At 53.6% G+C, this 12,572-nt stretch overlaps 2 protein-coding genes across 2 annotated transcripts; both read left to right on the top strand.

Moving 5' to 3' along the window:
- On the top strand, window positions 1–5,508 carry LOC102919285 (trichosurin). Its single transcript, XM_076569230.1, has 6 exons — window positions 1–512; window positions 2,834–2,970; window positions 3,204–3,277; window positions 3,974–4,081; window positions 4,257–4,358; window positions 5,331–5,508. The coding sequence occupies exons 1-6, from the start codon at window positions 420–422 to the stop codon at window positions 5,345–5,347; spliced, it is 531 nt and encodes a 176-aa protein (XP_076425345.1). The 5' UTR covers window positions 1–419; the 3' UTR covers window positions 5,348–5,508.
- A 1,065-nt stretch (window positions 5,509–6,573) lies between these two features.
- On the top strand, window positions 6,574–11,105 carry LOC121828540 (lipocalin 1-like). The gene is made up of 6 exons (XM_042274703.2): window positions 6,574–6,952; window positions 7,585–7,721; window positions 8,494–8,567; window positions 8,778–8,885; window positions 9,771–9,866; window positions 10,584–11,105. The coding sequence occupies exons 1-6, from the start codon at window positions 6,848–6,850 to the stop codon at window positions 10,625–10,627; spliced, it is 564 nt and encodes a 187-aa protein (XP_042130637.1). The 5' UTR covers window positions 6,574–6,847; the 3' UTR covers window positions 10,628–11,105.
- The last annotated feature ends 1,467 nt before the right edge of the window (window positions 11,106–12,572 follow it).

The following is a 12,572-nucleotide window of genomic DNA, read 5'->3' as shown; positions in this document are numbered from 1 at the left end:
GAGAAATGGCTCAGGGTGTAATTTGAGCAGGCCCAGAGCTTCTCACTGCTGTGGACAAATGGACACAAGGACCTGACGCAGCCTGCCTCTGTGATCTTACAGAGTGACATGCACCTTCTCCGAGCTTCACTGCATACCCTGGGGACACACCTGGCAGTGCTTTCAGGGCTGGATGCTTGCCTGTGCTGGCCCATTCCCTAGGGTTCTTCTGACCCCTTTGCCTCACTCACCTCACTCAGAAGCAGGAGCCCCAGATCCTGTCAAATGAGGCTGTGTGGGAACCCCCAAGAAGAGCTGTATGTTTCTATCGGCGCCATGAACCTCACCAGCTGCCATCTCACGGGTGCCTGACCTGTGTCCAGGACCAGACGGTGCTGACACCAATCTGTGATGGACACTGCCCGCTGTGGGACTTCTTCATGCAGAACTTCTGTGTCCTGCATTTCAACAACTGGATGAACATGGCCCCTCCCACAGCACTCCTGCCCGGAAGCTCCTCATTGGTGTCTAAGGTTTGAAGAGTGACATCTGTCTCACCTGGGTCCTTCATAATGTTACAGCTTCACCCTACCCCATGCCTCTTTTGCTGGCTCCTGTCTCAGTGGGCTCAGCCCGCAGATCTCTACTATATCCCTGGAGTCAACACTGGCCCCACTTGGGTGGATCCTAGAGAGGGCATATTCCGAGAACAAGTCCTTGATGTCCCAAGGTGATCCTGGGAATTTCCACAACATTCCAAGAATTGTAAATTCCTGATAGAGGCAATTGCAGGCATGTGAACATGCTTACCAAGCAAAAATGTGTTGACATGTGTACATGTGTGTACACATATTCATGCCTTCTCTCACATGCAAGCACACTTACAGGTGTAAAGTGCATAGGATCACAGGCTCACAATCATATTGCACATATACATGTACACTCGCTCGTGATCGCTCGTGCTCGCTCGTGCACACATGCATGTGCACACACATACACCACCTGATCTAAGCAGCAGCAGCTGAATGACAGAAAAGCCTGAGTCAGAGAGCAACAATCTCGTGGAGCCCCCGGGTTTCACCATGGAGCACAGGGTGCCTTCCACCGAGACCCCTGGAGTGTCTCTGGTCTACCTTGGCTTTTCTGTCAGCAAAGGAGGGAAAGGCCTGCCATCTGGAGCTAGGAACTCAGATCTCCTTGCCAACCCCCAAGTGCATGGCTTTGAGCCCTTCCACGTGTGATCAATTATGGCTCTGACCTTCAGAGTCATAATCCCTTTAGTCTTGCTGGCTGAATAGCCCGATTTCTTGTCCAATACTGGAGCTGGGGCTGAGAAAGCAGGGAAGCCTCTGCCACAGGGGCTTCCATGAGCACATGGGAAGGGGCACAGGGGGTACCCTGAGGGGTAACCTCCCCATGGCTCAGCACTGTTTGTGTCTGAAACCCTGGCTTCTGTACCTCATGGCACCTCCTAGAACCTGGGACATCTTGCAGAAAGGGAAGGCTGTAGCTGTCAGTAGGGTCGTCATGAAGACTGACCCTTTTCTAAGCATATGGCACAGCCAGACTTGGCTGCTCCACCACCATGTCACAGAGTGACCTGGCCCACCTTCCTCAGGGGTCAACATTTACATATGATCCCAAGGCAATAATAAGCCACTCAGGTTAGAGGCTAAAAAGCAAGGAACAAGACCTTGTGGGCAAAAGTGCAGGCCCCATGCCCCACGGTGGCTCAGTCCGAGGGCGCTGGCCTTAAGAGTCCAGTGAAGCCATGACCTCTCTCTAAAAGAACACGTATACCCTACCCAGCCTTCACCTGCTGAGACTTAGGGCTTGGCCCTTGGCTATCTCTCTAGGCCAATGAGGTGCCAGGTCTAAGGTGTCACAGGCCTACCCACAAAGGTATTTCAGTCCAGAAGCCAAGCCACATAATGTCCCAGTCCTGGCCTGCACCCTGACCTTTCAATGGAAGCATCTTGTAGCCCCAGGGCAGACAGAGTCCTCCTCTGAATTCCATGCTCTCCTAAACTTGTTGGTTCCTGTGGGCGGGGCTGGCGTAGAAGGAGTTCCTGCCTCCAAGCAGTATATATGCAGCCAGCTGGGGCCTCTGTGCACCCACATCCTCAGCAGTCATCCCAGGAAGACACAGCAGAGGAATGAAGCTTCTACTGTTGCTGTCCGTGGGGCTGGGCCTGGCCTGGACCCTGCAGGACCAAAGCCAGGTTCCCGTGCAACCAGGCTTCAGCCCCGAGCAGGTGACGCTCTGGGGTCTCTGAATAGGGCAGGGAGCCACCCCGTATCTCCAGCATTTCCCAGGTCTCCATCACCTTGCCGTGTCTTGACAGCAACTCACAGCAATGAGCACCAAAGAAGGCATTCTGCTTGAGGCCAGGAGCTCAGGGACACTGTGCCAGGTCCCCTGGAGTTTGAGCCACATGAAAGCCATACTGCAGCTGGCCAGGCCCCAGGAGGAGCCTGAACCTAGGGACAACATAGTAGAGACAGGGTAACCAGGCCCTCTACTATGTGTCTTATTGCACAGAGACCTCGAGGCCCTCATATGAGAGAGGGCGCCATCTCTCTTCAGGGATCTGGAGAATAGAAAGCCAGTACATTCTATCAGCATCGTCCCTGGACAATGGATATACTGTGCTGGCCTGTCTGATTGGGGGTGGGGGTGGAGGAGAGTCTGTAGTCCCCAAGACTTCTTCTCAGCACACAATAGGAGATGAGACGAGGTCTATGCTCTACACCACCCACTGCAGGACATGCCTGGCTCCTCCCTGCTATGACCCACTGTCCAGGGAGATGGCTCCCCAGGACTCTGTGGCCAGAATAGAACCTTACTCTGCAGGTGATAGGATCCTGGGAAACCCTCAAACTGGCTTCCAATGACCGGTCCGTCGTTGAGGAAGAAGGCGCTTATGAGTGCTTCATGACTGGTATTGCTCTCCTGGACAACGGCAACCTGAATGTCAGCTACTTCCACAGGTAGTCTGCCATGCTCAGACTTCTGATCAGATTGGGCAGGGCCACATCCTCTCCACTACCTCCCAGATCCCCAGCTCTTCAGGGCTCAGACCCTGAGAGGACCCCGATGATACTGATCCTCTGGGCTGCTCCCTGGGGATTGCCCAGCCTCCAGAGCTCCCTCTGGGTGAACCAGGTGACCTTATAGGACCCAGCCCCTGGAACGTGGCTCAGGAAGGTTATTTTCCTCTTAGAAAAGATGGGAAGTACGTGAAGGAATTCTACGTGGCAGAGAAGACTGACACCCCTGGACGCTACACCTTTGAGTGTGAGTGGAAGTAGCCGCGGCTCCCTCCCTGGGTAGCATGGTAGCTCGGGTGGGGTGTGATGAGCTGCCAGAGTGCAAACGTAACCAGTCAGGAAGCTCGGGGATGGTTAACCACACATACCTAGCACCTGTGTCTTCAGGAATTCAAAAATCCAAGAATAGTGCCCCAAACGGTGCTCTCTTGGGTCCCCAGGGCTCCCACAACCCTCTTGAAACCCCTCCTAGGGACCCAGCACAGAGCGTGGGAGGGAGAGGGGACTCAGGAGCCCTCCCCCGGCTGTGGCTCTGGAGTGTTGTACAAGGGTTTCCCTTTGCAACAGATGTTGCTCAGGTTAAAGAAACCCAAGGCAGTGTTGGGGGTCACCCCAGGAGTCCAGATAACAGGAGGAGACAGAGAGGGGGGTCTCTGGAGCCCCTTCCCTTCATTGGACATGCCTTCCCCAGAAAGAGACCCAGAGAGTCAGGGGGAGACAGGGGAAGAGAGCTGGGGGGAAGCAGAGCCAGAGAAAGACTAACAGAGAGGCAGAGGCAGGAGAATGACTGCCTGGTGGGCTTTGTGCCCCTGGCCTCTGCTGACTACTGTGGGCTGAACATGTGGAGGTGGGTGGAGTCAGGCTGTGCCAGCCGGGGAGGTGCAGGGTACCAGGAGACACAAGGGCCCCGGCGGGCTTCATGACCATTGGTTTCTTGTCATAGACCACGGCAAAAACTATCTGACTTTTGTGGCTGTTACTGAGGAATTTGCCATCATAGACCTGGAAAACCAGAGGGACGGAGAACCCCTCATCGTGGTGGAGCTGCATGGTGCGTGCCGTTCCCACTTACAGCCGCAAGACTGCAGGGAATAACGGGAGCCCTAGCTGGAGAGGCAGGGAGGGCGGGTGGGGAGGGTGGGGAGGGGGGAGCTGCTGTCCCTACCCCACGTACCCTCCCTACACGTCTCTTTGCTCAACTATGCTTTCAATCCTGCTGGCTGCAGGCAGGACTCAGGAAGAAGGCAAGCTTGGGATGGCACACTATAGGAGGCAAACAGCCAGAAGAGGCATCTTACCAAGCAACATTGTGGACGTTTTCTTGAAACGTAAGCCTCCCTTCCTACAACTTCTTCTCTGTGGGACCCCAGCCACAGGAGCTTTGATGTCCGGGACTCCTTTGGAAATCTACGCTGTAGGACGTATTAAGGGGATGGCCGATGAGATGTCTGTCTGGGGCTTAGGCAAGCTAGGGCTGATCTGAAGAGGAGGCATTGGAGGGAGAAGGGAACTCACATGATGAACTCTGACCTCTGCTTCCTCTTTGGTCCACAACAAGATGTCGCTCCTGAGGTCTGTAGGTGATTAGACTCCTTCCTGTCTTCATCACCCATATTCTGGCAGCTAGACTTTTCCAGGGAACATCCTGCAAAGTATAACCCTCGAGTACAGCAGCCAGGGATTGTGGAGGATGCTGCACCCAGGGCACAGCCTGAATTAGAACACCAGGTGGGCTCAGGAAGACTCAGGCTCTCTCCAGGGTTCTGGGGTGCACGTGCATGTACCCCGGCACACATCTTGTGCACACACTCTATTCCTGACGGCTTCTATGCCAGCCCTGCTCACCCCATGCTTTGTTTGAAAGCCCTGCTCCACACATACCCTTGCAGACCTTTGCTGAGCAAAGCAGCACTCCTCTTCCCAGGGGCCTCCTGGACCCAGGCTCTTCCCTCAGCTCTGTCTCCTAGCTTCCCAGACTGCCTCTTCACATCCCGAAGAGCGCAGAGTGAGCCCTGTTAATCCATGTCCACCGTAGCAGTACAACGTGTGGAGAGACTCCATAGGTCCCTTAAAACCACGGCCCTAGGAATCAAACCCCAAGGTGGGGACAAGGGCTCAGGGCTTGGTGAACTTGGAGGGACATGGCCCTGATGGAGAGCTTGGTCAATCATGTTGCTCCCCTGGGTGTGCAAGGCCCAGGATATGGGCCGCAGGGTGATGGGAGGGAGGAGGCTGGGCCCTGAGAGGAAGGGACAGAGAGAGACTTCAGGACACTGACCTGGAGCCTTGTGTTTCCCTAGGTTATGGCAGTTCCTGAGATCAGCCACAGGGCATCTGCCTTCCCCAGGTCCAGGTCTGTGCCACCCAAGAGTCAGCCTTGTCCATGGCCTTCCTCTCTTGGTGCTTTTGATCATTAACTCCTGTCTGTCCGTCAACTCCTTCCCACCCTTCCCCATGTAATAAATGAACTCAGCATCTGCTCATGGCCTCTGGTTCCTTCTCATCTGTACCCAAAGTCCACAGGGACCTCCCGCAGGGGGTGTGGTATCCACCTAGTTTCTGACAGAATGGGGCAGGGATGGTGTCCCCAGGTAGAGATCTCATGCCCAGGGCAGCAGCTGGGCTCTGAGGGCCTCAGGGAGTTCTGGAGCAGGTAAACCTGAATGGCCCAAGGAGGGGAACCTGGACCAGCTCTTACTACAGGAACAGTGAAGGCCAGGTCAGCCATGGGCAGGGATTTTTGTCCTCTAGGATATGAAGGACACCTCATGAGGTCTCTCAAGTCCTGAGTCATTGTGTCTGTGACTAGGAGTGGAGGCTAGGACCTCACCCAAGGGAGCTATGCATAGACAGAAAGATCACGCAGGGTAGGCCAGGCTCTCCCTGACAGGGCTTCTGACCTTCCCTGACAACTGACTGTTTCCTGCCTTAGAAGTCATTGGCTGTAAGTCAACTTAATCAAGAAGCTAAGGAGCAGGCGAGTTCTGGCTGATATCAGCTAACTCAACGCCAGGGGCAAGCTGGACCTCTGGCTACCCAGTGACAAGCTATTCCCGTACCAAACCCAAAGATGGAGCTGGCCCCTGGGCTCAGTTCTCCAGAGTGTCCCCAGCCAGGTCCCCACAGAACAAAAGAGGTCAAGGCCCGGGTCAAGGCCAGAGAAGGAGACAGCGCAGAGGAAGGGGTCACATTTGGCATGAGCTAACCTGGGGTCTGACTCTAAAGCAAAGGAAGGCACTAGAAAGGTGGCCGCCCCACGCTGTCCTGGATCCATGGGGCAGAGCGGCCATGAGGCTGGAAGAGAGCGTTGGTGAGAGACGTTCATAATAAACAGGTACAGTAACAGCCCACACCGGCAGGGCACTTACACTCCTCAAGTGCTGCCCAGGGAGACTATCTGTATGTACCTGTGCTCCCGTCACACCCAGGGAAGTGTGAGGTGAGCAAGGGCGTAGGAGAGTCCTTCCACTCACGCTCTTGTGGATGGACACACCCGGAAGATGGCGGACCTAGGGACAAATGGCAACACCCTGAGAGAGTAACAGACGTGCCTATGGTCTTCTGGAACCTAACCATCAACCTCTCCCTGGACTCCTAGGACAGACTTGCAATGTGGTTAAGCCGCCCCAACAGGCTCACCGTGTTCCTGCCTCACTGACTTGAGTGGCACCGAGCTCTGGCTCAGTCCTAGGGAAGCCTGGAGTGTGCAGGGCCAGGGGACAGCAAGGCGGGTCAGCAACTGCTTAGACGTGGGCTACTTCGCGTGTTCTCGGAGACGCGGAGCTCCTGGGACCTGCTGCTCTCGGCCCAGGGGGTCATGACATTGCTGAGGGGATGGCTTCTGTTCTTGGCTTTCAACATAAACCTGGCCCAGGAGAATCTGGAAGAGGTGCCAGTGCAGCCAGACTTTGATTCACGTAAGGTAAGCGTCATGGCCAGGCCCAGACTCAGTGCTGGGATGAGGACTGGGCACAGCGTCACACTGCGAGTGTGCTGAGGTAGCCCGACTTTCCAGGACCAGTCATTAACTCGGGGAATTGAAGCTGGTGGTCCAAGAGCAGACTTGGAGGCTGTAGAGCCAGAGCCAGAGTCGAGATGACAGGTCCCCACTAGGGTGACACGGATCACAAAGTGCGTCCTGGTCTCCTGACTCTGCCTGTCCATCTCTGGGTCTTGGTGCCCAGAATCAGAGGTGGGGACAGTGGGGTAGTGGGAGGGGTTCCAAGCCATGATGACTCAGGGGAGCAGAGCTCAGACGAGGATAGGATGGATGAGGGGGTCACTGAGGAAGACAGGGGGCATTGGGGAAGGAGACAGAGAGGGAAGGAAAGCTGGAAGAGGATGGAAGCAAATATTTCCAAGTAGGAAGTCACAGCTTGTACTCTGACCCAGGACCCCTAGAAGTTCACTGATATTGGGGGGCAGGGTTGCCCAGTGTACATCCTGGGCATGTGTGCCATCCACTGGCCAGGCTTAGAGCTTTATCATTTGTACATTGAGACCAGAAGCTCAATACTAGCCATCTCTCTGGTCCCCATGCCCACACTCCCGCAGGTGGAAGGACGTTGGCTTACCATCCAGCTGGCCACTAGCCACAGGGACCTGGTCTTGCCCACTGACCCCCTGAGGCTTTCTCTCTACTCCATTGGGACCAGAGACAGTGGGGATGTGGACTTTGTGCTGTTTGAGAAGTGAGTGCCTGTGGTAATGTAACTCTTATTATCTCTTGCCCAGAGCCACGAGGGGTTAGCATGGGTGACCAGAGGGACCGTGGTACTGTGCCAGGCTGAGGCTATAGCTTGCAAAGTCCGTGCCCCAAGGCTTAAGATAAAGAGCTGGCAGAAAAGGCACATAGTCAGCTGCCAGGCCTGACTGACATGCCCTCCAAGACGCAGACCATGTGGTCCAGACTGTGGCCATGGAGGGAATCCCAAGTCTGGTTCTAGAATGTGCAGTCCTTGTTATTTAAAAGTGGTGACGTTTCCTGAGCTTAGTGGCACAGATCTTTAACTCCAGCATTTGTGATGTAGAAGTGGGATGACCAGGAGTTTAAGGTCATCCTTAGCTATGTAATGAGTCCAAGACCAGGTTGGGCCCCATGAAACATGAGCTTTGTCTGTATAGAATAAGAACAGTCAGAGACAAACAAGTCAGTGATCCCAAGACCCAACTCTCAGAGGGCAGTCTGGCCTCAGCCTCTTCTGGAAGCCCTGGTTTCATCCATGCTGAATAGGATCATCATCCACCCACTATGAGTCGGACCCCTTTCCACTACTACCAGGGGCCAGCACCTGGCGCTACCATCCTCTGTCTAGCCCTAATGAAGGTTGCTCCCAAACACTGGGAACTGGGAATTGGGAAGAACTTCAGGGCTCTCCACCAGGGTCACCTCCAATGTTTCTCTGTGCCCTGAGCCAGCCACACTCTCAGGGAGAAGTGTCTAGAAATGCCCCTTCTTTCTAGAGGAGAAGGAATGTGCACAGGACTGAATGTTACCGTCCACCCAACGGGACTCCCGGGCCAGTACCAAGGAACCTGTGAGTACTTCGTGGGGAACATGGGTGCTGTGCTGATGAGGGAGGTCCAGATGGGGAGTCCCGATACCCTTCACAGAGCCCAACACCTGGAGGAGCGACCAGCTTTGGGCAGGCTATCCACCATCTCTGTAGCGTCACGTTCTCTGTGGGGAGGTGGAGTCCTGGGGACAAAGGGCAGAGGCATTATGTGTCGCACCCGGTTCTCCACAGTTGAGGAGGGCAGCATGCACGTCCATTTCGTCAGCACCGACTACAACCACCTCATTCTTTATGTACGCTTGGAGGACAACGAAGTCATCAACCTGTGGGCACTTCTGGGTAGGTGACGGCTTCTCCCCAGTGCTGGCTGCTGTGTCTGGGTCCTCTGGGTGGGCGCTGGTCACTCCCTAGTCTGACCGGAGACTTTCTGTCGGAAAGGGGAGTTTCTTGATGGCTGTCGTGAGGGTATGGCAGCTCAAAGCTGCCACCAGGCATTCCACCACACAGGTACCATATACTTTTTCATGCACTCATTCAGTTACTCATTCCCTCCCTTATTCTGCCCACTCGAGTGTCTGCTACCATCTGGTGCTGTCCTGGGGTTAGTAGCAACTGGATCCTCTCAGGTTTCCCAAAAGGAAAGTATCAGGGGAGAAGGGCCTGAGGGGTTTATGAGGGGATGTCAAGCAGCTGCTGATTCTTGGGTGACACTGAAGGTAGCCTTGAGCTCTGAGAAGGATCGGGGTGGTGGGGGCGATGGGGGGGGACACAGGTGGGAGGTTGGGGCTCTCTGGGGTCTTCAGGCGGAGGACGCAGGCCTCGACTGTTTGTTAGAAGGGCATTAGACTGCTAGAATCAGACCTGTTCCCTGGCCCCTCCCCTTTCCTTTTTTCTGTGTGGGGGACAGGCCTCACGGCTTCTGCATCCTGGGCATGGGCTCCACCAACTGGGTCACATTGGTTGCCCCAGACATGCTTTTAGAAGAGACAGCGAAGGGACTGTTGTGATCACTGGGAGAGGGAGGTGCTGGGTCTGGGAGGTAACCCGGGAGGTGGCACTGTGATCCCACCAACCCCAGCCTACACCCTGCAGCTCAGGAGACCAGTGTCAGGCAGCTGCTGGTGAGGGTCCCTGTACCCCGCTGGGGCTCTGCTCCCTCTTGTTTATCCAGGAGAACTGAGAGCTCAGAGAGCTTCATCCTCACTGCCAGCCCTCTAATTTCAGCGAGAAGAATGCTTGCGGACCCTACGTGGCTGGGGAAATACCTGGTGTTTGTAGAGAGATTCCACCTTCAAAAGGCCCCCATCTTCAACACAGCTGGTAAGAGCTGCCCTCCAGCTGCTCCACAGCTCTTGAAGGAGTGCCTCCCTTTCTTATCCACTCCATTATGCAATAACAAGAACAGCCTTCATGATGTTGCTCTTCTGGCCAGACCTGTGTGAGATGCTTCCCCTGCCAGGCTTCAGGTGGTACCTTGAGACACAGTGATGAGGGTGCTTCCTGACTCTATGCCATGGATGTGCCTCAGAGATAGAGTAAGGGAAAGAGGCACAGTTAGGAAGAGGGCCTGGGTGTGGTCTAGATCTCGGAGTCTCCTGACCCCAGCACCCAGCCCTTTGGCACCATCACTCAGGGTGTCATTTAATTGATCCACAAACACACAACCACGTCTGTGTAACAAGACAGGTTCAGGTCACACCTGAGAAGACATCGGCAGAGGACGGACAAGGCTGTGATGGAGCCGTTCGTCAGGAACAAAGGCTGTGGGGGCCTCCTTGCATGTGCAGAGGCCAGGAAGGGTGTCCTAAGAGAAACCCAAGGCTCCCTGGAAGGGAGAACATGCTGAGGATGTGGGGTGGGGGGAGGGGTGAGCTTCTACCCGAGCACACAGGCTATGGTAGGATGTGGCCATCATGGGGGCTGAAGGGCAGGAGGCAGGGCACTCTTGGGGACTCAACGTTTTCCTCTTGTGATTGGTTTCTTGACTGACTGATTTGAAGGCAATCAAGTGGAGACCCTTTCTCTTCCTCTCCACAGACCAGTGTCCTCCACAGAAGGACCTAGATGAGGCCACTGCTTGAGGCTTCCTCCCAGCTGGACCCCTTCACCCTCTGCTGATTCAGCTCCCCTTCTTACCATGGCCAGAAGCTCAGGAAACCCCTGTGCAGCCCCTAGGGGCCTGGAGCCTGGACCCCTGCCTGCCTGGTTCTCCCCCACCCCCTTCCTCTTGGTGGTAACCAAGTCCCATCAAACAACACAAAGGGACCCCCAAGGCTCCCTGGAGGCTTAAGAGCTATGAACTTGAAAGAAAGTGAGCAAATCTAGGTGTCCTTACAGAAAATGCCCCATTCTTGGGCACAGAAAATTTACTTAGGGGATGAAGAGTGGCCCAGGGACAGGGTGCTTGCCCAGCATGCTCAAGATCTGGCTTCTATCCATCTTTGGTTGCAGACAAAAAAAAAAAAAGTAACTTGAATACGTAGAGATGTGACATTCCTGTGTAACCTTCAATGTTTTTGGAAACGTGTCCCTCACTCTGTAATAAACAAAGAGACTGGTGGAAGTGAGCAGTTATTTTAATATACTATTCTGTAAAAGGGAACTCCAGCGGGGAGATTGGGTTCAAAATGCAGAGCTGGTGTCTTAGTCCCTGTTCTATCGCTGTGAAAAGACACCACGACCAAGTCAACTGCTATAAAAGAGCATTCGAGGCTTGCTTACAATTTCAGAGACTTCGTCCATTATCATGACGATGGGAATCAGTCAGGCACGGCACTGGTATAGTAGCTGAGAGCTACATCCCAATCCACAAGGACAGAGAGGCAGAGAGAGAAGCTGGGCCTGGTGTAGGCTTTTGAAATCTCAAAGCCCGCCCCAGTGACATACTTCCTCCAACAAGTCCACGCCTCCTAATCCTCCTAATCCTTTCAAGCAGTTCCACTCCCTAGTGACTAAGCATTTATGTACACAAACCCAGGGGACCATTCTTACTCAAATCACCACAGCTGATGTGCTGGTGTGGCAGGGGGCAGTGGCTGGTTTTGGTTTTATTTCTGTTTTTTTTTTTTTTTTTTTTTTTTAAAAGAGAAAGCCGAGAGGTCAGAGCTCAGAGCTAAAATCTCACCCTTCCTCCTGCAGTGGTCTTAGCTTCCCGAAAGAGAGCTATTTCCCCGTGTGTAAGTCATTTCATAGTCATTCTGCCTTCTCATTGGTTGTAAACCCAAACACGTGACTGCCTTGTCACTGTCTGAATGTACAGCCCCCTAGGTCTTAAAGGCATATGTCTTCAATGCTGGCTGTATCCCTGAACACACAGGGATCTATGGGATTAAAGGCGTGTGTCACCACCGCCACACTCTGTCTATGGCTCTAATATCTCTGACCCCCGGGCAACTTTATTTATTAACATACAATCAAAATCACATTTCAGTACAATTAGATTACCACCACAATCATATGACTGAGTTTCAGCACCCCCTTCTCTCCCTTGTTCTTTAAGAGCCTTAAAATACCTTCTCTGGTTCGAGGATAAAGCAGTTGCCTGTGCATTTTTAAAAGTTTGTTTACTTTTTAAGTCTTAAAAGTCAGGAGGCGGGGATGCAGGCCTTTAACTCCGGTACTTGGAAGGCTGAGGCAGGTGGATATCTGTGAGTTTGAGGCCAGCCTGGTCTACTGATCAAATTTCAGGACAGGCTCCAAAGCTATACAGAGAAACCCTGTCTTGAAAAACAAAAAACAAACAAACAAACAAAAAAGGACGTACCTGCACATGTGCCCCACATTTGACAAAGATTCTGGCTTATAGATAGTCAAAAGAGTATCTACTGCCTTTCATTTTTTTTTAAGATTTATTTATTTATTAATTATGTTGGCAGTGTTCTGTTTGCATGTATCCCTGCAGGCCAGAAGAGGGGGCCAGCTGGGAATTGAACTCAGGACCTCCGGAACAACAGCCAGTGTTCTTAACCTCTGAGCCATCTCTCCAGCCCCCACCTTTCATTCTTATTAGCTTTTCAGGCATAAGCA

Source organism: Peromyscus maniculatus, chromosome 4, assembly GCF_049852395.1.
Source record: "Peromyscus maniculatus bairdii isolate BWxNUB_F1_BW_parent chromosome 4, HU_Pman_BW_mat_3.1, whole genome shotgun sequence".
Classification (NCBI taxonomy): Eukaryota; Metazoa; Chordata; class Mammalia; order Rodentia; family Cricetidae; genus Peromyscus; species Peromyscus maniculatus.
The sequence above is the reverse complement of the archived record's forward strand: the minus strand, read 5'-3'. Positions and strand labels throughout refer to the sequence as shown.